The 24498-nt window shown below is 39.0% G+C and overlaps 1 protein-coding gene and 1 pseudogene across 2 annotated transcripts in view; one reads left to right on the top strand and one right to left on the bottom strand.

Moving 5' to 3' along the window:
• COG6 (component of oligomeric golgi complex 6) overlaps window positions 1-8239 on the bottom strand; it is a 78401-nt gene extending 70162 nt beyond the window's left edge. Inside the window, exons 1-2 of one of the 2 annotated variants that reach the window (XM_036456059.2) lie at window positions 8011-8239; window positions 4596-4739 (exon numbers count right to left, since the gene is read on the bottom strand). In XM_036456059.2, coding sequence (XP_036311952.1) covers window positions 4596-4739; window positions 8011-8163 — 297 coding nt within the window. In that variant the 5' untranslated portion in view covers window positions 8164-8239. The remainder of the gene's footprint in view (window positions 1-4595; window positions 4740-8010) is intronic. The other variant, XM_036456060.2, reaches the window with a different exon arrangement.
• A 13259-nt stretch (window positions 8240-21498) lies between these two features.
• Window positions 21499-22439, top strand: LOC118730711 (annotated as a pseudogene).
• The last annotated feature ends 2059 nt before the right edge of the window (window positions 22440-24498 follow it).

The raw sequence follows: 24498 nt of genomic DNA, 5'->3' as shown, positions 1-24498 counted from the left end.
GAGGAGAAGGCGGTCCTAATATAAGGTGATGGGAGAAGAATTGACTTTGGATGGTAAGTACAGTGCAATATATATAACTTGTAACATAAAAACTCACACCTGAAACCTATGTTTATGTTGACCAATGTCACCCCAATAAATTTAATATAAAGAAATAAGTAATTGTTTTCAAAAGAATCAATAAATGCATAAATAAGTAGAACAACAAAAATTAATGTTTTTCTCTCTCTCTTTCCCTTTCTCACTCTCTCTCTCTAAAATCAATAAATAAAAATTTTTAAAAAACAGCCAAGCAGGGCTATAAATAAAACATGAGAATGAACCAGAATTAGGAAGTCACTTATAAGAATACTAGAGGCCCAGTGCACGAAATTCATGCATGGGGATGTGTGTCCCTCAGCCCAGCCTGCATGTTCTCCAATCTGGGAACTTTTGAGGAATGTCCAACTGCCCATTTAGGCAGTCAGACATCCCTCTCACAATCCTGGACTGCTCACCTGCCTGTCTGCCTTCCTGATTACCTTTAACTGCTTCTGCCTGCCAGCCTGATCACACCCTAACCACTGCCCTGTCAGCCTGATTGATGCCTTACTGATCCCCTGCCAGCCTGGTTCACCCCTAACTTCCCTCCTTTGCAGCCCTGATCCTTCCTCCCCACCCCCCCAACTGCCCTTCCTTGCAGGCCCAGTTGCCCTCAACTCCCTTCCTCTCCCAGCCTGGTCACCCCTAACTGCCCTCCCCTGCAGGCCTTCTTGTTGTGGCCATCTTGTGTCCACTTGGGGGCAGTATCTTTGACCACATGGGACAGCCAGCTTATATGTTGGAGTGATGGTCAATCTGCATATTACTCTTTTATGAGATAGGATAAGCATAAATCTCAGTTCTAGAATTAAGATTTTTTTCCTTCTATTAAGTACTTTATATTATAAAAATTATAGCACCAGATATTTTTAAATGCTACTTTTCATATTTGTCTATAATCAGTATGTAATTCAAATTACTTAACTAAGTTCTAAACTGTTTTCATGTAAATAATAAAAGCAAGTATAATTGATATTAGCAATAGCAGATACATAAATTCATCTCACCATTCCCTTAAATTTTACTGTATAATATAAAAATAATAGTACTATGACATTATCAGTCAGTTAGGTCAAAAATAACTTACACCTAATATTTACTTTAGCTACCATATTAAATGGGTTTGCTTTGTAAAATAATAGAAATTACATCTCTCAATATATGACTTAAATGTAGAGATTTGCTAAATTGTAATTCAAGGGCCTTTTACACTGTAAAGTCTTTGAACTTAGAATAAACTATCTTCTTTTTTCCCCTAATTAAATAAAATTATAGGTTGTGAAATAAAACTAGAGTATGAAAATTCTTTAAAATCTTTTTTGTTATATAGAATTTTCAAAAATATCCAAAATTTGAGATACCATGAATGCCCATGTATATATTATCTGGTTCAACAATTACCAACTTGTGACCACATTTGTTTCATCTCTCCCCACTTCCTTCCTCTTTCCTACTCAATTTCTCCTTTCCCCACAAACAGAATCATTTTGAATTCGATATCTAATTTCATTCATAATCATATCCATATGTATTTCTATGAGGACTCAAAAAAAGACACGATGCTATTTGCATATCTAATCAGTGGATAGAGTGTCAGTCTGCAGACTGAAAGGTTCCAGGTTCAATTCTGATCAAGGGTCTGTACATTGGTTGCAGGTACATCCCCGGTAGGGGGTATGCAGAAGGCAGCTGGTCAATGTTTCTCTCTCATCAATGTTTCTAGCTCTCTATCCCTCTCCCTTCCTTTCTGTAAAAAAAAATCAATAAATATATATTTTAAAAAACAAATTTCCCCAATTGTCTCAATTTTTTACCAATTTGTTCAAATGAGGAACCAAAGATTCACAAATAGTAATTAATTGAATATTTTTATTATTATTATTATTATTGCTTAGAGAGAAAGAGAAACATCAATTTGTTGTTCCACTTATTTACTCATTCATTGGTAGATTCTTATATGTGCCCTGGATCAAACCTGAAACCTTGGCGTGTCAGGAAGATGCTCTAATCAACTGAATTCTCTAGGCCCTCCTCCTCCCTCCCACCTCCCTCTCTCTTTCTACCTTTCTCTCTCTATCTTGTTTGTGTGTGTTTTTACAATTTATTTGTTGAAGAAATCAGTTACTTTGCCCTTACAGTTTCCAACATTCCCGATTTTGCTGACAGTCTTCATGCTATTAATATACTCTTCTGTTGCCTACATTTCCTATAAACTGCAGCAGTTAGATCTAGAAGCTTGATTATATCTAGTTCCATTTTCTGGCAAGAATTCTGGTGTTGTATACCTTTTCTGGAGGCCCAGTGCATGAAGATTCGTGCAAGAATGGGCCTTCCTTCCCTTGGCTGCCGGCACTGCCTTTGCACTGGCTGGGCAGCCTTTCTCTCCAGCCCAGAGCTGCCTTTCTGCCTTCCCACGCTGCCCAGCGGCCAGGAGCAGCTGGAGTGGTGCAGAATCCTGCCACATAGCCTTGGCAACGACACAAGCATCCCACCCTGCCTCCGGCCGTGCCTGTGTATGCAAATTAATCCAACACCTTTGTTGGGTTAATTTGCATATTCACTCCTGATTGGCTGGTGGGCATTGTGCAGGTATGGTCAATTAGCATGTTACTCTTTTATAAGGTAGGTTAATAGTCACATATATGGTTTTTCCTCTTTCTGGGAGGGTAGCAACTAGTGATGAACAAAGGCTTGATCAGTGGCTCTCAACTGGGGCAGTTTTGCTCTGCAAGGGGGCATTTGGCATTGTCTGGAGACATTTTTTGATTGAAATAATTGGGGGGGAATGGTGCTACTGGCATCTAGTGTTTAGAGCAGGCGTCTTCAAACTACGGCCCGCGGGCCACATGTGGCCCACAGAGGAGTCTGATCCGGCCCGCCAGGTTTTTTGGGCAGTGAGCACAGCCGAGGTAGGAATTAGTAGTTCATATAGTCCGGCCCTCCAGCTCTCTGAGGGACCGTGATCTGGCCCCCACTTTAAAAAGTTTGAGGACGCCTGTTTTAGAGGCTAGAGATGCTACTAAACATTCTATATTGCAAAATGTAGAATGTTGAAAAACCCTGAGCTAGACCTATATATTCAAGAGTGCTTATAACTTCTAATCTAAGTCTACCATTTCTTCTTCATTTATTAGATGGAATATTTCTATAAAGGTTTGCCCTGAACAACCATATATAATTGATATAAAAGATGGGATTAATGTTTAGTAATTCTTTCCTTTTATTTAAAAGTTTTCAAAATAATAAGTTAGTTCCCTTATATCCACCAAAGATAACTAATGAGGGTTTTGTTTGGTTTCCAATATCATTATGAATTCACAGACTAAACATGTTTGATAGGTTTCAGTCCACTAAGTTATTCTTACTGATGCTCACACAGTCCTACGTTTTGTCAGTAGAAGCCTTTTCAAGTAGCTCCAGTCTTTCTGATACTTTCCCAATAATCACAGACAGCTTTCTTGCTTTCTGGTACTGATAATATTGTTTCTTTCAGTGGGAAAGGGTGTCTAGAAAGCAAAATCTGGATGACCTCATTGCTACCAGTTCTTCCTATTTTGGTGAACATCACTTTATTTCCATTTAACCTTCCAGATTACTAGTCTTTACTCAATGAAAACCTACAAAACTGTTTAAAATGTTTTTATTAAGTACTCATTGAAACCACTTATCACTCTCATACCACTCACACAGAAATATTAATTATGTAATATTATGTCATATTAACATAATTAACAATATGCTACATAATGAAAACAGACCATAAAAAATAAAATTTATTTTACCTGATGATGAGTAGACTGCTCACTCAAGTAAGATAAATCATTACACATTGAAGTATTCATCTTAATTAATTTGAAATTTTCATAATTTATTTTTTTAATATATTTTATTGATTTTTTTACAGAGAGGAAGGGAGAGGGATAGAGTTAGAAACATCAATGAGAGAGAAACATTGATCAGCTGCCTCTTACACACCCCCTACTGGGGATGTGTCCACAACCAACATATATGCCCTTGACAGGAATCGAACCTGGGACCCTTCAGTCCACAGACCGATGCTCTATCCACTGAGCCAAACTGGTTAGGGCTGAAATTTTCAAAATTTGAAATGTATTAAAGGAATTCAATTTTAATTACCTCCAATGGGGAAGTGGTTATCCAAGGGAGATTTATTCAATGAGGGAATATCTCTATTGGAAAACTATTCAGAGAAATGTTATTTATTATTATTATCATTATTATTATTATTATTATTGTTTAAAAACTAAAATTCCACAGAGAATATCCTAGAACAAATGTTACAACTTTTTAAGAACTAGCATTAGTGGAAGTCACAGATTCAGAAATCACTCTAATCCAAAGACTAAGATGCTTCTGGAGTAAGTAGTTAAATTTTCTATTTGAATTTGATACATGAATAGCAAATATGCCAACCTAATTAATCAAACTACAAAGTAGAGAGTCAGGCATATAGTAAAATTTCAATAAATGCTTAATGAAAAGAGTTTACATACTTCCTTCACTTCCTTGAAAATGCTTACAAATTCTTCATTGATGGCTAAACTTCTGCGTTCAATATCTCCACGTAAATTTCTTCGCGTCCGCAAACTATTTTCAACAAAAAAGGTTGAAAGTGCCTTGAGAGCTTCCAACATTTCCTAAACAAGTGATGATAGAAAAAAATTATTGGGATCAATTTTCAAATGTTTTCCTAGTCTCAAGCCAAAAATTAATAAAATCATTTTCAAATAATTTATTCTGTTACAACCCCCAAAATGTTGAATAACCTTCACATTACTAACAGTGTCAGCATTATTTCTGAAACATAATATGTATATACTTATTGTGTATTGTGGCATGTATACAAGGTTATTTACTTCAGAACTGTTTGTAATTGCAAAGATTAGAAATTACTCTAATGTCTATTTAAAAGGGGATTGGTTAAAGAAATTATGATACATCCATTTTAAAAAGGTGAAAAATCTTATATGCTTATTTAAATCTTTTTCTGGAAGGATATATAAAAGAAATAAATACCACCGGCAGCCAGCAGGCTAGGACCTGAGTAAATGAGAGCAAAATTAAAGAAACTTAGAGAGATAGGCCTCTTTGAAGTGACTTTTGAACTTAGGCCTGAGTGATAGGAAAGAGACATGACGTGGGCAAAGCCTTCCACAGACAAAGGAAATGAATACAAAGATCCTAAAGCAGCAGAAAGGCCAATGTGACCAAAGCTATGGGAAACTATTAGAGGTTTTAAACACAGGAGTATTGTAATATGCTTTACATATTTAAAAGTTTGTTCCAACTTTATGAGGATGGGTGGTAGAAAGGGCAAGAAAAGCAGAAAGTAGGGAAAAACGAAAATAATCCAAGCAAGATTTGATAGTAGCATAGACCAGTGGTCGGCAAACACATTAGTCAACAGAGCCAAATACCAACACTACAACAATTAAAATTTCTTTTGAGAGCCAAGTTTTTTAAACTTAAACTTCTTCTAACGCCATTTCTTCAAAATAGACTCTCCCAGGCCATGGTATTTTTGTGGAAGAGCCACAATCAAGGGGCCAAAGAGCTGCATGTGGCTCGCGAGCCGCAGTGTGCCGACCATTGGCATAGACTGGCATGGTAGTAGCACTGCAGGTGATATTTTTTTTCAAGGTAGAGCCTATAAGCCTTGCTAATGGATTAGATGTGGGATGTGAAAAAAAAAATGACAGGTATTAAACATTACTTACGTGCTTCTTGATTATACGGGTAAAAGATGATATTCTTTTCTAACAATAGAGAGATAACCAGTTTGGAGAAAAAGAGTTCTAGTGGTGTTCAGTTTTTATTATGTCGGTCAGGTATCCAATTGGAGGTGCCATATGGACAATTGATTGTACAAGTATGGAACTCCATAGAGATGTCAGAAATAGGATTATAAATTTGAGAATCATAATGCTTTTTGGTATTTAAAATTATGAAAGTAAGAGAGTTCTTCTATAGAGAGATGAACAGAGGAGAGAGGACAGAGGACCAGGCCTAAGATATGAAACAGGAACCTAAATCTTACATATATTAATTCCTTCAACCAAACTAACACACTATATAGTCTAACAGGCTTACCCTTCCGTGTTTCAGTTACAGTGTTATTTTGAAATACTGGCTGGATTGACAAAAATAGTAAAGCTATTTAAATTCAATTTAATACTTAAGAGAGAGGAGGAAAATACCTTTTTTGTCATTGCTGTCTATTACAGATATTCTCCATGTTCCCCTTTGCCACGCCCCCTCCCAGGCCTCTGCCACACTGTCTTAGTCCATGGGTGCTTTTAGGCTACAATTTTGAAATGACTTAGGGCTTGGCTCAAAGACATAGTCAGTAATTGTTGAATGAACAAAATCACACAGACTTGAGTGTAAATTTTAACTCCACCAATTACTAGTTATATGATGTAACTTACACTCTCTACATGCCTTATTTTTCTCATGGGTAAAAGGAAATAGTGTCAATTTATTGGAGTAGCTGTACTAAATGAGATAATAAATATCAATATTTGACACTGTTTTAAACACTTAATAAATTGTATGATAAAATTAACATTTAATAACAAACAGTAAGTGCCTGGCACTTGTCTGAGCACTTCACCTGGATTCTTTCATTGAACCCTCAGAGCAATCCTGATGTTACTAGAGATTCACAATTTAGAAATAATAAGACATAAGCTTAGAGAAGTTAATGGATTCACTTAAATCATAATGCATCAATTTGGTGGTTTTATCTAGTAAATATAATGAATAGTGACAGTCTTATTCATTATATTATGATGTTATTTTTTACACACAAATTCTTATTGACAGCTTGTTTTCAGTGACCTACAAATTTCTAAAAGCTCAGTGATATATTATCAGCCAATTTACCTAGAGACTCAGTGATAGAGCAGAGATAACCTGCTATGATGGAGCTAGAAAGTCCAATCTAAATTTCAGGAAATATTTGGGAGAGGATGTGGACAATCTATTTTGTACAGAAATACAGCTTGAGCCCACAAATCACAGGCAGTACTTAGACTAGTAAATATTATTTCATCTTAGCAGGTTCTTCCGTGTTGGCTTACATAAAATATAATATAAATAAGAAATAAAATAAATTATATAATTTCACATTTTAATCGTTTTAACTTGTCAATGCTCAATTACACCTAACCCTGTTCTCCCGAACCTCGTACCCCCGATTCACGTTGTCTTGTAATTTGCTCTTTTGCATCGGTTTCTCATCCTACCCTCTCAACCTCGGACCCTAGTCACTCCGAGGTTACAGAGGGACCCCGCGGTCTTCCTCCCAGATCCAGAGTTATCACCGAACCTTTTCAAATAGGAGCAACACCCCGAAACCTCTTTCCTTTCCCAGGGCTCCTCGCCTCCCCCGCCATCCTCCCCGCGAAGGTCCGGGTGTCCCCCCGGCGGGGGCCGGGGTGTCCTCCCGGCGGGGGGCGGGGTGTCCTCCCGGCGGGAATGGGTGTCCCCCGGCGGGGCGGGGTGTCCCCCCGGTGGGGGGCTGGGTGTCCCCCCGGCGGGGCTGGGTGTCCCCCCGGCGGGGGGCTGGGTGTCCCCCCGGCGGGGGGCTGGGTGTCCCCCCGGCGGGGCTGGGTGTCCCCCCGGTGGGGGGCTGGGTGTCCCCCCGGCGGGGCTGGGTGTCCCCCCGGCGGGGCTGGGTGTCCCCCCGGTGGGGGGCTGGGTGTCCCCCCGGCGGGGGGCTAGGTGTCCCCCCGGTGGGGGGCTGGGTGTCCCCCCGGCGGGGGGCTGGGTGTCCCCCCGGCGGGGCTGGGTGTCCCCCCGGCGGGGGACTGGGTGTCCCTCCGGCGGGGCTGGGTGTCGGACCCAGGCCGCCGGTCCAGGTTCAGCCCCGCGGGCGGCGTGTCCCTGGCCAGCAGCTCCGGTTACCTTGTCATTGTCCAACCGCGTCTCCAAAATCTTATGCAGCTTCCGCGACAGCGGGTTGTTGGGCTGCGCCGAGGTGCCGCCCGCCCCATTGCTGAGGCCGTTGGCGGCCCCGGACGCGGGGACCGTGACTGCCTCCCCGTTGCCCTCGGCCATCGCGCAGGAGCCCGCCCCGCGCCGCCGTGGCCGCCGGACCGGCAGCGAGGACTGCGCGTGCGCGGTGTGCGGCGCATGCGCCGGAGAAGGCGCTGCGGGGACCGCTGGTCAGCCGGGCCCCAGCAAAGCTACCGGGAGGCGGAGCCGAACCCTCAGCGTGAGAGGAGGGGGCCGATGTGGTCTGAACTGCGGGCAGATTTAGCGTTCTGGATTCACATTTGTGGGATTAAAAGGATTTCATAATTCTGAATCTATGAAGTATAAGCTGTATGTTACAGTCAGCCCCCTCTCCCCAACACCAGAGTAGTAAATGGGACAGCCCCCTAAATCAGTGGGAGAGAGCTGTTCCCAATCTGCATTCTTGTCTTGTCATATAGGTAAATGTGTTTAAGTGAGAGACCTTCATGCATTGTGAAAAGCCAATTTATTAAAGCTTTATTGAAAAAGCAAAGCAAGCAAACTGATATGTCTGGTTTACGAAATGCAGGCAGGCTTATAGCTCATTTGAAGAGCAGGTTGGGTGGGGATCTGAACTGTTATACTGTACGTATACCCTTTTGGTTATAGGCTTTAAAATTTCTTTGTTGAATTTTGGTATAGATTAATTTTCAAAGTTCCTTTTTTTTTACTTTGTTGTGGCCTTCCCAGAAATTATGAGAAGCACCTGGCAACTTTATCTTGCCACGCCTTAAAATTGTTGGATTCACTGTTTAAGGAGTAAAACTGCCCTTTATTTATTCCCCCTCTACCCTCCTTTTTCGCATTCTCTCAGTTGGGAGGTTTTTTAACCATTTGCTTTCATGTCCTTGGCTGGGGAAGATAATGGCTTGTTATTTACAAGCTGGCTGCAAATTGCCTGTACTGTTTGGCCTTTGTTTAACTTTCCTGTCTCAGTTTCCCTATTCCTTCTGCCCTGGAATCCTGTGACATAGGTATCAGGAAACACACTGAGACCTATGCCTGGCATTTAAATTCACTAAAAGTTAATTCAAATTTAATTCACCTTCCCTAAATGCTTTTCTTTCTTATTTTTTTTTCATCACCATTTATCCTCTCTATGCCCTCTACTACCTCCCCCTCTTTTTTTCTTTTTTTCTTTTTTTTTTAAGTATTTATTGAAGACATTTATGAGTCAGGTACTCTGGTAGGCATTGGAGGACCTACATTTTGTGTCTGAGACAAAGGACTTTAAAAATGTTATTGGACCATGATTAGTGCTAAAGGAAACGAAGTGCTGTTCAATGAAATAGCAATGGAGAGAGAGGCCTACTTCACCCAGGAAGCTCTGGAAAGTAATTGCCCATTAACAGATTGGAAGAATGTGAAACATAGGGTAAAATCATTCCTGGGGGAGAAAAGGTAAATACAAAGTTCCCAAACCAAGAAAGAACTTGATTGTTCCACAAATTGGCCAAAGCCAAGGTAGCTATAGAGTAAATAACACAAAAGAAATGAGTTTAACTAGATTAGAACTATATTCCTAGGAAGGTCTAGAAGACAAGCATCATTATTTCTATTCTTTTTTTTTCCCTCTCACTTTTTAAAATTTAGGTCAGACCCCACTGATGTGGCTCCAGTGGTTGAGCCCTGACCTGTGAACTAGGAGGTCACAGTTGGATTCCTAATCTGGGGGCATACTCGGGTTTCCAGCTTCGTCCCCAATAGGAGGCATGCAGGAGGTAGCTAATCAATGATTCTCTCTCATCATTGATTTTTCTATAACTTCCTCCCTCTGTCTTCTTCTCTAAAATTAATATAAATATATTTTTTAAATAAGTATTTTAAAATTGAAGTCAGAATAAACTCTCTGAATCTCTTGTGATGCATGTGTCTGCTTTTATGCCAGTACCATGATGTCTTAATTAATATAGCCTTATAGTATAGATTGATATCAGGTTCTTCTTTCTCAATATTGCTTTGGCTATCAGGGTCTTCTGTGGTTCCATATAAATTTTAGAATTATTTGTTCTACCTCTGTAAAAAAAAAAAGTCTTTGATATTTTAATTAGAGATTGCATTAAATCTATAGAGTGTTTTTGGATGGTATGGACATTTTTTTAAAATATATTTTATTGATTTTTCACAGAGAGGAAGAAAGAGGGATAGAGAGTTAGAAACATCGATGAGAGAATCATCGATCAGCTGCCTCTTGCACACCCCCTACTATGGATGCGCCGCAACCAAGGTACATGCCCTTGACAGGAATCGAACCCGGGACCTTTCAGTCCCCAGGCCGATGCTCTATCCACTGAGCCAAACCGGTCCCGGCTGTATGGACATTTTAATAATATTATTCTTCCTAACCATGAACATGATTTATGCTTCCACTTATTTTATCTTCACTTTCTTTCGTCAGTGTCTTATACAGATATTTTACCTCCTTGGTTAAATTTATTACTAGGTATTTTATTTTTCTAGTACAATTATAAATGGGATTGCTTTATTAATCAACCTTTCTGATAGTTCATTATTGGTGTATAAAAGTACAACAGATTTCTGGATATTAATTTTATAGGAGAGATAGAGAGGGGAAAAAGGGGGGGGGGGGAGGAAAGAAATGCTTTAAAAATGAAGAAATGGCTTGGCTGATGTTGCTCAGTGATTGAGCATAGACCTATGAACCAGTAGGTCATGGTTCAATTCCCAGTTGGGGTGCATGCCTAGATTGGGGCTCCATCCCCAGAAGGAGGCTTGTAAGAAGTGACCATTCAATGGTACTCTTTTATCATTGATGTTTCTATCTCTCTCTCCCTCTGCCTTCCTCTGTGAAATCAATAAAGGCAAATTCATCTTTTTAAAAGAAAGGAAATGCTTTATGTAATTTTTGCTAAAAATCCAGTGTTTTTTTCTAAGTGTGGTTCCTGGACCAGGAATATCAGCATTACCAGGAAACTTATCAGATAAGCAAATTCTAAGGCCCTACCCTAGACCCACAGCATCAGAAACTTTGAGGAGAAAGCCTGGTAATCAATGTTCTAATGGTCCTCCAGAACACTAAAATTTTGTGTTCTCTTGTACTGGCTTTATCACATGTGTTTTTCAGTGAATGTATATCCAAATATGACAGGTCCCAAAGAGAAACTTAATTTCTGCAATAATTTTGGGCGCTCTCTCTCTCTCTCTCTCTCTCTCTCTCTCTCTCTCTCTCTCTCTCTCATTCTCACAAATCTAGAGAGTTTATGAAAAAATAAATAAGAAGTGGAATTTGTATGTGGTTTTTGCATACATTCCTCATCAATGTCCTCGCTTATAATAAGACTAGACGTCCATTGCATGAAGAGATTCATGCAATAGGCCTTCCTTCCCTTGGCTTCCAGCACTGGTTTTCCTCCGGCACCTGGGATCCAGGCCTTCGCTCCTGCTGGAGTCTGCTTCTTCGTCTCTGCAGCAGACTCCCACTGGAGTCTGCCATCTTCGCTACAGATTCAGGCTGGAGTCTGCTGTCTTTATCTTCGCTGCAGACCCTGGCTGGAATCTGCCATGTCTTGGTCTTCTTTGCAGACTACCATCTTCATCTTCACTGGGACCAGAGTGCCGTTCCTATAGATCCCTTTGCCCTCACCCTCCCTCTCATAGCAGGTGTCCTGCCCCATCTGGCCCGGCCACTCAGCGCCTAGAACAGCTAGGCAGCACTATCTTTTTCCTTCTAATTTGCATATTCCCTCCTGATTGGCTGATGGGTGTAGCAGTGATGGCTAATTTGCATATTTCTCTTTTATTAGTGTAGATACCGTAAAGAACAGTGTTATTCATTTATATATCCCACAGCAGAAATTAGTATGCCTTATGCATTCAATAAATATTTGTTGATGAACAAATAAAACTTTTTTTAAATAAAAATTAAGATTTTTAAAAAAATATATTTTATTGATTTTTTACAGAGAGGAAGGGAGAGGGAGAGAGAGTCAGAAACATCAATGAGAGAAAAACATCTATCAGCTGCCTCCTGCACACCTTCCACTGGAGATGTGCCCACAACCAAGGTACATGCCCTTGACGGAAATTGAACCCGGTACCCTTCAGGCATAGGCCTATGCTCTATTCACTGAGCCAAACCAGTCAGAGCTAAGGTGTTTTGTGTGTGTGTTTTTTTAAATTTACACAGACATCCAGTTAGGATGGTGATTGTTTGTTTACTCTTTGGTGGGCACATGTTCATCTAATGTTACAACATAACATATGTGTTTATAGTTTAAACAGAGGAAATTAATTGCCACAATCAAGAAAAACAATTCAAACCAAATGTCATACTAATTTGGGGTAAAAAAAAAAATCAGATTCTTTGTTCAGTTTAGGTTATTAAAATATATTCAGTAAATTATGGTTAATGATGATAATATGCATATCAGGGTTAGTAAGCCTTTATGTAAAGACCTCACTGGAAAATTAGGTTGTCATTCCTGGCAACCTAAAAAACATTTATGCTGATTGTAAAATTGAAATACATATTCTAATAACCATACCAGAAAAAGCACATTAGATGTTATTACTGAAATATGAATTTTGAAAATGCTAAGAACATAAAATCAAACATAGGCAGTTAAAAGCAATTCTTTTATGATCACAGATTTATGGATTAGTTAATCAATATTTGAATTGTATGTGTGTTGCTCAATTGTTAAACCATTCCTCTTACAAACTATAAGTGAATATTAATGAGGAATTCCATGGCATTCAACAGCAGCATTCTGTCACTGTGTTAGGGCAATTGTCAATTTTAATTTTAAAAATTTATACAATGGAATTTTGGGAATCAGCTTGAAGCAGTAAATATACAGAAATAGCAAGACCTAAGTCAGGTAAGACTCTATCATAGGAGATTTAATAGCAAAGCTGTCAACAGGTTAGCAAAAATTGAATTGCTCTCCAGCAATTGGCATATGATTATGATTGATTACATTCTTCATAATGAATAGTTGACCTCTGTTGTTATTTGGTTTTCAGTGTTCGGCCAGCCTGTTCAAAGAGATGCCTGATGTCAAAGATGAAATGATTCATTCTGAACAAGAAATTCAATCATGAGACCAAGGAACAGAGCCTTCAAACCTAGCTGGCACTTTGTACCATGGAGAGAAAAGCATGGGGAGGAGTGACAATAGGCGGACAGCCACCTTTGTGAAGCACCAGCTTGGTGTGAGAGGCCTGATAAAATATGCACTGTGAATTATTGAGGCCAGCCCTATTCCTTAGTCTAAAAGAGTAAAAACAGTGTGCTGTAGTAATCTCAGAGGAGAGAAGACAGAGGAAGACTCTTTAATTAATATGAGATGACTCCAGCCCTAGCCAGCTACTTAATGGTTAGAGCGTCAACCTGAGGACTAAAGGGTCTAGGGTTCGATTCTGGTCGAGGGCACGTACCACAGTTGCGGGTTCATCCCCAGCCCCTGTGGGAGGCAACCAATCAATGTGTCTTTCTCATAGCCATCGCGCGCGCTCGCTCTCTCTCTCTCTCTCTCTCTCTCTCTCTCTCTCTCTCTCTCTCTTCTCCTCCTCCTCCTCCTTCTCTTCTTCCTCCTCCCTTTCACATTCTTTCTTAAATAAATAAATAAATAAATAAACAAATAAATAAATAAATAAATCCTCAGGTAAGGATTAACAAACAAAACAAAAAAAGAAAGAAAAGATGAGATGATTCCCAAAGCCTAATGAACAGAAATGCTGCAAACAAAAAGTATCCAGATCCTGCCACCCTGGCAGGATCCTCAATCCAGACCCAATCTCAGACTTAAAAAACGTATCAGATGAGTGGTGCTAACAACAAGCATGTCAAACTCAAAGGTTAACATAGGCCATATATACAAGGTTTAAGTTTATGTGGGCCACAAAAACAAAAAAGCTTCCATTTCTATTTTCCGTAGGTTTATTTTGATAGAGACATGCTGAATACAAAGGGCTGGGGGGAAAAATGAGTAATTGTTAACATAAAATAATAGAGCATTTTAATAAAAATTAATATTTCTTCTTGAACATTAACTTACTAGACACTGAATAACTGCACAAATTAATAGGCATAATGCAAATAAATTATTTTTCTTGTTCTCTGAAAGCGAAATATTTCCTGTCACACACACCAAACAAGTCAGTGCAGAACTAATGATGTGGCAATTGGCTGCTAAAATATTAGTGGAGAGAAACAGTGAGCCTGCGCATAAGGGAAATTAATGCAATGTGATTATAGTAATCATCATTAGTGAACATTGTAGTTCATTATTAATAATTATGTATAACAGGATATTATAAAAATTAAGTTACAAAACTTTTTATTAAAACATTTCTTACATACCATTATATTGGCTGGGCCACAAAAATATTCATTGTCGGCTGCATGCAGCCTGTGGGCCACGAGTTTGACATGCTTGCAGTGTATAAGGAAAAATACTCTCTTTCTCTTGTATAACTGCAGGATGGCTCCTCAGAGTCTTGTCTCTAAAATCTATTTTCTATTTTTTTTTAAGTAAAGGATAGGTACTATTATTATTTCTGACTTATAAATGACCTGCCTCTGATAGAAAGTCGGCATCAAATAAAAATTACTTATTAAGTATATCTCTACATATTTTGCCATGCCTGACACAAATTTATGATGATGAGTTTTTCAATCAAGAATTTTTTAAGGTCATTGAATTAATGTTTCTTATTCCTGCTTAACGTTATCTATATAATAGAAGCCTAAGCGACCATAGGGCAGAATGACCAGAATGGCCAGTCGCTCTGATGCGCACTGATGACCAGGGACAGATGCTCAATGCAGGAGCTGCTCCCTGGTGGTCAGTGTGCTCCCATGGGGAAGTGCCACTCAGAAATTGGGGTCACAGCTGGCAAGCGCAGCAGAGGTGGCAAGAACCTTACCGGCCTCCATGGCAGCGCTCACGAACAGTGAACCAAGTGGTAAGGAGCAGCGAGCAGGCAGGGGGTGGTAAGAAGTGAAGGGTCCCAGACTGTATGAGGGCACAGGCTGGGCTGAGAAACACCCCCTCTCCCCTATGCACGAATTTCATTCACCAGGCTTCTAATAAAGAGATATAAACTCTTCGTAAACTCTAAGGATGCTAATATTACTTTTTCTTTAAAAAAAAAAAAAAAAAAAAAAAAAAAAGCCATAGCTCTGGCTGGTGTCCCTCATTGGTTAGAACACATGTGTCAAACACAAGGCCCGCGGGCCAAATCCGTCCCGCCAGGCCTTGCAATGTGGCCCGCACCGCGCTGTCATCACTGCACTCCGCTGCATTTCCATCACAATGACAGTTTATGACTGTTCAGTAAACCATTCGGCCCTCGATTTAGGCTGGATTTTAGATTTTGGCCCCTTCTCTGATTGAGTTCGACACCCCTAGGTTAGAACTTTGGCCGGCACACTGAAGGGTTGTGGGTTTGATTTTCACTCAGGAGTTGCAGGTTCTATCCTTTGCCCCTTTTAGAGTGCACATGGGAGGCAACCAATCGATGTGTCTTTCTCTCCATCAATGTTCCCCCCCTTTCCCTCTCCCCGTCTTACCCTTCCTCCCACTCTCTCTGAAAATCAATGGAAAAAATATCTTCCGGTGAAAATGAACAACAAAAAAGCCGTAAAATATCATTGAGTTTATTTTAATTCCATGTTAGTTAGCCATGACTTCTGAAGAAATACATGTCAATATATAGGGTAATTTTCTTCTTTTTTAAAAACTTTATTTTCATTTATTTTTTGTTAATCCTCACCCGAGGATATTTTTCCATTGACTTTTAGGGAAAGTGGAAGAGAGAGGGAAAGACAAAGAGGAATATTGATGTGAGAGAAATACATTGATTGGTTGCCTCCTGCACAAGCTCTAACCAGGTCCTGGGTCGGGGAGGAGCCTGCAACCAAGGTATATGCCCTTGACTGGAATCATCTAGGGTCAGGGTAATTTTCTTCAAAAGTGTAAAGCAAAGTTAATTATTTGTTGAAATTATGATATCCTCCAAGAGGTAAGAGATCATTTAAAATTAAGTGTAGTGAAAGAACACCTAGTTAACGGCCATAATTTTTTTATAAGCAACAACATTAATGATTTAATAATGAGGATTTTCCCCACCAGAGAGAAAGGAATAAAATGCAAAATAGTAGACAGAAAAAGTAATGCATATTATTGAACTTAACATTTCCATTGGCTTCTAGTAGGTGCAAACAATATATCCTGGTAGTCTTATGTTTAATTCAAAGAAAGTACTTTTTCCCAAAATGCCTTAAGTAATACTATTTAAATTGGGATGAGAACTAAAAATACTCACACTTTTCCACCTTTAGCATGCTGTTTTTAAAATAGCTATGTATATTTGTATAATATTTTGAATGTGTACTATTATATATTGAGCTTTGATTATTAAATGTATGAAAGTCCTACATTAAGTATATTTTGGGATTAAAAGAGTATAAATAGTAAAAAAAATTAATAATAAGTATGAGAACATTCACAAAATTGTTTTAATCCTCACCCTAGGATATGCTTTCATAGAGAAAGGAAGGGAGAGGGAGCGAGAGAGAGAGAAAAAGAGAAACATCAAACCGAAATCTGGGTATCTGCCCTGACTGAGAATTGAACCCATTCCCTATCCATGTATGGGGAGGACACTCCAACCAACTGAACCACAGCGACCAGGGCAAGCATGAGAATATTAATACAAATAAGTTTTATACATTTTAATGTAAATTTTCATTTTTATACATAAATGATTGTATAGACAAACTATACATTTATAAGTAACAATATAAGTAGGGAGAAAAATACCAAATTTTCAAAAAATCAGAGAGATCATATGGGAGAACACAGAAAGATAAAATATTCATAAAAAAATGACAGTATATGTTCTTACTTATGTAAAATTTTTTATGTGAGGGTAGAAAACTTAGATATAGACATTCCAACAATAGAAAAGTCCATGACAAATTGTCTAATGAAAATATTAGAGTTTTAAGTCTATAAAGTTTGTTATATAATGGAAAACAAACAATGAAACAAAGAGACACCAGAGATACTTTTGAATAAATGATATTTGCTTTTTTTTTTTAACTAGGAAAATATATAAAAGGATGCATGCTGGCCTATTAGAAATGGATAATCCAGGGGATGTGAAAGCTCTTAGCATTTCCTTTACACCTCTTTGTATTATTACACTTACACAATAAACAAATGCTAGCATTTTTTTCACACTTAAATATTTTGTTGAAGTAAAATAGAAAACTGCATAGATCATGTGTTCAGCTCAATGAAGTATCACAGAATGAACATAACCATATTATTGCTGCAGATGAAAAAAAATACTGTCATCTCAGAAGCCCCCTCAGACCTCTAGAGTCAGTACCCTCAAGATCCATCTCTCTTACCTGTTCTATCTCCACAGATTAGTACCATTACTTTTCAACTTTATATAAAAGAAACAATGCACTATAGACATTTTTTATATATCTGTGCTCAGTAGTTTAACCTATGTTTATAAGATTCTTCCATGTTGTTTTATGTAACAATTCATTCTTTTTTTATTGCTACAAATACTCAGTTTATGAATACAATTTATATTCTACTATTGATGGGAGTTTTGTTGTTTCCAATATCGAGGTAATAGGAATAATACAAATACTGTCGCAAAAATTCCTGTACATGTTTTTACTGGACACACATTCTTTTCCTTTGGGATTGTATCAGGGTTCTGTTTGCAGTGAGCAACCTTGACGTATGAGGTAACGTTCTGGACAAAGATCAGGCTAGCTTACCATTTCCTATAAAACAGCAGGCTCCCCAAGTTCAATGTTTCTCCCTGTATTGCAACCCGCTGCACATGCAGGTACCATCTGCGCTCTCTGTTGCCTCCACTGGAAACGGGGAACAGGCACAGTGATGCTCACGCTGTTTCCTGTGCCAGGAGTAACAGAATACTTTGTCTCTGGCCCAGGTCTCTTCTACCAGCGTCCTTGAAACAGTAACAGGCTAACTGATTAGTTTGGAATAAAAGTAAAATAAAATCCCAACTCCACACCCATCACCCCAAATGCTTCATTGTATATTTTCCACAAATATAACCACAATAAAAACATCAAAACATTGAAAAAATCACTAGCTGTGTAAACTGACTGGCTCAACAACACCAAGCCCTTTGAGGACAGCCACCAGCACAAGCTGTGAGACCAGGAAGGGAGTGATGAATTCCAGAGTCGCCCTCAGGGCTTATAGGGAACCCTGTGATCTGGCTGCAGCTACCGTGGCTACTACAGTACATTCACTTCATCCTTTCATGGAAAGGTCAGCTGGCTCTGGCTCTGGCTCTGGCTCTGGCTCTGGCTCTGGCTCTGGCTCTGGCTGCAGCTGTCTGACACTCCGGGACCCTCAGAACCACTGTGCCCGGCGGCCCCTGGCGCTGGCACAGAGGGTGTCCTCCACAAGCGGGGTGGGTAGGGCAGTAGAAGGTGCGTGTGCTGAGTCTGCCAGACGGGGGCAGCCCAGGCTGCGTGAGCGCCCGTGTCTGTGGTCCAGGCTCTGCTAATCCAACCTGAAGGCCTGGTAGAACCTCGCAGGCGCAAGGCGGGTGGGAGGGTGGGAGCGGTAAGGGGAGAGGAGGGGCAGTTGAAGGGAAGAGGTGCGGACCGAGGAGCGCAGAGCAAAGGAAAAAAGGAAGTCCCCCTGAAGCGCCCCGCCTCAACTGATGGGGTCCAAGTGCCGCAGATTCTCCCACAAATGATTTGCAGTCTCTTCCAGATGCTCCAGCACCTCATCTGGTTACTTTCCGGGCCTATGGGACACAGGTGGAGTCACAGTAAATTATTTGATGGTCTTGAAAAAAAATGTCCTCAGATCTCTTCCAAGTTTCACTAAACACAAGAATCACAGATGCCTTTACTTATCACGTGTTTTTGTTGTTGTTTTGTTATTCTCAGTCTTGGACAATTTCTCAAACTTTCCTAACTTTTATGGCTGACACTTTTGAAGATTATATCGATAGATCAGCCATTTTAGACCGTCCCTTATTTTCACTTCTGAGCAGTTCCACATAATGAGATTCGGTATGCAGTTTTGGTAGGGATGTCACTGTAATGGATCGTGGGTTCTCTTTGCATCTTATCAGGCAGTGTGGAATTTTATTTTGTCTAATTCTGATGACTTTCATCCTGGTCATTTGATTAAGGTTCATGGGAAGTAATTTGAAATTATTTAAATATCCCATTTCTCATCAACCTTTGAACTTAGTTGTTTAGGTCTTATAGTTTCCCATTTTATTCAGAGTCATAATTCATTACTATTATTATTTATTTTTATGCTCAAATTGTCCCAGACTTTGCCAGTAGGAGGCCATCCACAGTGGCTTCTGTGTCCTTTTTAAACAATTTCACTGATTATTTGCTTGCATTCTGTCATAATAACATATTCCAGGCTCATCTCATACTTTTGGTGCTTACATATCCATCCACGCATTTTGAAAACCATGAGTTCACATCAATCCTATTTCCAATCAACACCTCAGGATTCATTTTCATTTTCTTCCTTTCTGGGATTGTAATTTCCTTCTTAATCAATAAGAAACTTGTCTTCCATTGTCCCTAAATTTTACTTATTTGTTCAATTACCTATATGTAACCTAGTAGAAATTGGGGAAAGAAAAAAAAAAAAAAGGCAGGCAACTCACATAAGAGAATATCTAATTGTCAATAAGCATAGGAAAAGGTGCTCAATATCATTAATAATCCAAAAATGCAAATTAAAACCACAACAAAATCTCATCAATACCCAAGTGGTAGAGAACATAATATTACATTATGCTAGTCAGGTATAAATTAGTATAACTACTTTGAAAAAGATTTTGGACTTCTTTACAAAACCATGATAGAAAAATTCCTCTACTAAAGTACATTCAAAGGAATTAATGCTGAAAAGGAATACTAATAGTAACATTATTTCATTATTAATGAAAACTACCTGAAAGTCCATAAAATTCTGAATACATGAATAAATTGTAGTATATTTATACAAAGAAATGTCAATAGCAATGAACATGAACAAACTTCAAGGGACATCTAACAACATAGACTAATCTCACAAAAAAACATTGAGCAAACGAAGAATGACCTTAAATGATGATGTTATATGAGGTTTAAGAAATAGCACCAGGCAGAACTAAACAATGTTGTTAAAATAGTGGTTGTAATAGTGAGAGTAAAACCTCTCTTCAAGAAAGCACTGAGGAGACATTTCTAGAATGCCAGAATATTCTGTTTGTTGGCTTGGAGCTGCTTTGTAATTTCTTGTTAATCTTTTCTTATACCTTCATTCCACTTTCCATAGACATATTATCTATATTATAAAAGGCCTGTGGTCATAACACCATAACTACCAAAAAACCAGTCACCAGGAGGTGCATGGAGCACCTCTCGGTCCTTCCCCCCAGGCCCCTGAGCCATTTGCCATGGGGGAGAGGGGAGGTGGTGGCAGTGGGGCAGGACTTGGGACAGTTGAGCAATGGCGGCCTGGGGCGGGGGGGAGTTTTTCACAGAACAGTCAGGGGTGGGAGGAATTTCACACAGCAGTGGCGGGGCAGGGGGAGCCTCATGGATCAGTCCAGGGACAGTGGCCACAAGCATCGCACAGTGTCCAGGGGTGAGGAGCTTCATGTAGCATTGCAGGTCGGCAGAGGCCTTGCAGCAGAGGTCAGGGTAGGCCTAGGGACCCTACTCACCCATGATTTTGTGCACTGGGCCTCTAGTATTTTATAGTTTTAAAAGGTTAAAATCAATTAGCCCTTCCTAGGTGCAGATAATTGATGTAAAGTCTTATTGTTTAATACATTGGGTTTAAATGCTCGGTTAGGCTTTTAATGCCTCTTACATAAGTCTTAAGTTATTTTTTCCAGACTTATCCCTTTGCCCTCTAAGATATTTCTTCTATAAAAACCGAGGCACAACAAAGAAAAATTAGGAAAAGTTAGGAACAAGCAATTCACCAAAGAAGAAATATAGATGAAAACCATTTAACAAAATAAATGTCATTACTAAATAAACACAAGTGTTTGATATATAGTCTTTACTTATCAGAATGGTAACATAATGACAGTATCCAATATGGTAATTGTGTGAGGAAAAAAGGACTCCCATTAAATTCTAGAGAAGGATAATGAAAGGCAAAGAGAATTTAATTGGAAGATAAAGATGTCAAGTGAATGCAATGAAGAAATGAAAAAACTATCTATGAAACAAAGGGGAGAACGAATCGTCCATACTAAAAATACATTTGCTTGGGAGAAACATCCAGATCATGTAATTCAAAAAACATGTAAACTGAATTTTTTTCCTAAAATCATAATCCTGTCACAAAAACTCAGGCAAACTTAAGAATGGCAGGCACAGGTTTGGTGGTTGGAGAGGTTATGGTGCATGGGCCAAGGTTATGAAATACCTTATGTACAGGAAGTAGTAGTGGTGTTGGTGATTGAGGCAACTCACAGACACTGATCAACTAAGAACTACTTGAGCTACCTAACAGCCCTGATTATTCTGCTTTTGAAAATGACAATATGAGGCCCTTGACAGGTAATTCAGTTGGTTAGAGTGTCGTCCTGATGTACCAAGGTTTAAGAGTTTCATCCCTTGTCAGGGCACATACAAGAATCAACCAATAAATGAATATTAAATAAGTGGAACAACAAATGAGTGTTTCTCTATCTCTCCCTTTCTCTTTTTCTCTAAATCAATTAAAAAAGGAAAGAAAGAGAAAAAAAAGAAAGGAAAGGAGGGAGGGAGGGAGAGAGGGAAGAAGGAAGGGAAGAAGGGAGGGAGGGAGGGAGGGAGGAAGGAAAAAAATAATAGATAAATTTAAAAGACTGGACAACCAATTGAATTGCTCAACATGAAACAATATTAACCTCCAGCTTCTTCCTTGGGTCAGAAAAATGAAATCACTGCATGACAAGAATATATAAACAATTCTATGGCCCAGTTAGAGCATCAAGCAGTACAAAATTGAGAACCTGAGACTAATGTCACAGAATGGATGCAATGCCTGGAAAGTATATAATGAAAATCTAATTCATGTGGTTGAACACACAGAAAGAGCTCCAGAAGTTAAGAAAACATGTTAAATATTTAAACTGACAAAAAAAAAATCATTCAATTCACATCTGGATCTAAATTAAGAGAAATGAAGTCAAACAAGGCATCCCTGATCAGTAAAAATTATGAGATTGAAAGGACTATTGTGCTATTAGAAGACAAAGTCTTTCAAATGAAGTGCCAACATGGAGAGGCCAACCAAGAAAACATTTGGCAAGACTTCTGAAAAGACAAAATTAATGCAATGGTGGCTGGGACTAGTGTACTTTTGATGGATTCTTCACTCATATCTGACACCTGGGCTGGGAGGATTCACACAATTGGACTCCAAAGGCATATGTCAGAGTCCAGAAGCTGTATTACCTTCTATGACTTGGCCTTAGAACTCAATGTTACCCTCCTGTTTTGCATTATAAGCACATCAGTGCAGCCAGCCCATACTCAAGGAGAAAGGAATTAGATTCCACCTCAAATAGAAATACTGTTGAAGTTTCTTGGGATATATTCCTAGGAGTGGGATTACTGAATCAAAGAAGAATTTGTGGATATATATTTTTTTTAAACTTGGACGTTTTAATACCCATCCCCTTAGGTGCAAAGTAGGCATCCATTTAGAGGGTGAGCCCTAACTAGATTCTGATAGGTGTCCTTGAAAGAAGAGAAGACACACAGATACACACACAGGGAAGACAACATGAAGACACACACCACATGAAGGCAGAGATTGGAACAATGAGTCTATAAGCTAAGGAACAGTGGAAACCACCAGAAGCTAAGAGAGACATGGGACCAATTCTTCCTAGGGCCTTAAGAAAGAGCATGGCCTTGCTGATACCTTGACTTCAGATTTCTAAACTCCAGATCTAGGAGAAAATAAAGTTTGATTGTCTTAAGCCACCTCCCAATAAAAATCAGAATGTTTTTCCCACGATGCTTTGACATGGTCAGTTCCTCCTTGTTGGTGTTGCCTAGAATATGCCTTAAGTCTACTAAACAGAAGCAATTAGAGATTCCTTTAAGCACGTAGACGTCCAGCAGAGATATAGCCAGTGAGGGGTGGGGATTTGCCACCCCAAAGTGTGCCTTTTAAGATATTTATTCTTTTAAACTGCTTATTTTCAGGAAATGAGACTCAGAAAAAAAATTTAATATATATTTTATTGATTGTTTACAGAGAGGAAGAGAGAGGGAGAGCTAGAAACATCAATGAGAGAGTAACATCAATCAGCTGCCTCTTGCACCCCCCCCACTGGGGATGTGCCTGCAACCAAAGTATATGCCCTTGAATGGAATCAAACCTGTGGCCCTTCAGTTCGCAGGCTAATGCTTCATCCACTGAGCCAAACCAGTTAAGGCAGGAAAAATTTTTTATTATGTCTTATTTTATTTGTTTGTATTGTAGTAAAATATATTTAGCAAAAAGTTTATCATTTTAACCATCTTTAAGTGTACCAGTCCCACAGCATTAAATACATCCACATTATTGTGCAACTATCACCACCATTCATTTCCAGAACTTTGTCATCTTCCCAAACTGCAATTCTGTCCCTGTTAAACAGAATTTCCCTTTACCTACTTCCTTCAGCTTCTGGCAACCATTCCCTTTCTTTAATATGAAAAAAGAAAAAGTGAGTTTATTATTGAAAGATGAGTTTATATCCCACATCTGAGGTGAATATACAAATAGCATCTATTCTAAGCAATACACAGTTAAACTCATTCTAAGAAGTACAAATTGACAGTTACTAAATAGTCACAGATGTAAAGTACAACATAAGGAATACACTGTTGTTTTCAAGAGTACAAGTCTTATATTTCTTTTTTTATTTTTAAAAATCTTTATTGTAGAGAGAATTATAGATGCCTCCCTTATTTTCCTTCATTGCCCCTCTCCACCCAGTTCCCACCCCACCCCAAATCTTCACCACCCTACTGTCTGGGTCCATAGTAAGACCTTTGGTTAATCTCTTCCCACTCCCGCTTTCCCTCTGAGATTTGTCAGTTTATTCCATGTTTCCATGTCTCTGATTCTATTTTATTCACCAGTTTATTTTGTTCATTAGATTTCTTGTTCATTTATTTTGATTTTTATATTCAATTGTTGATAGATATGTATTTATTGCCATTTTATTGTTCATCTTTTTTTTTTTTTTTTTTTTTTTTTTTTTTTTTTTTTTTTTTTTTTTTTACCATTGTTGTTATTTTATCTCTTCTTAATGAATGCCCTTCAGAATTTCATGTAATACTGGTTTGATGGTGATGAACTCCTTTAATTTTTTTCTTGT

Source organism: Pipistrellus kuhlii, unplaced genomic scaffold (genome assembly GCF_014108245.1).
Source record: "Pipistrellus kuhlii isolate mPipKuh1 unplaced genomic scaffold, mPipKuh1.p scaffold_m20_p_3, whole genome shotgun sequence".
Classification (NCBI taxonomy): domain Eukaryota; kingdom Metazoa; phylum Chordata; class Mammalia; order Chiroptera; family Vespertilionidae; genus Pipistrellus; species Pipistrellus kuhlii.
Note: the sequence above shows the minus strand (reverse complement) of the source record. Positions and strands in the feature narration are given on the sequence as shown.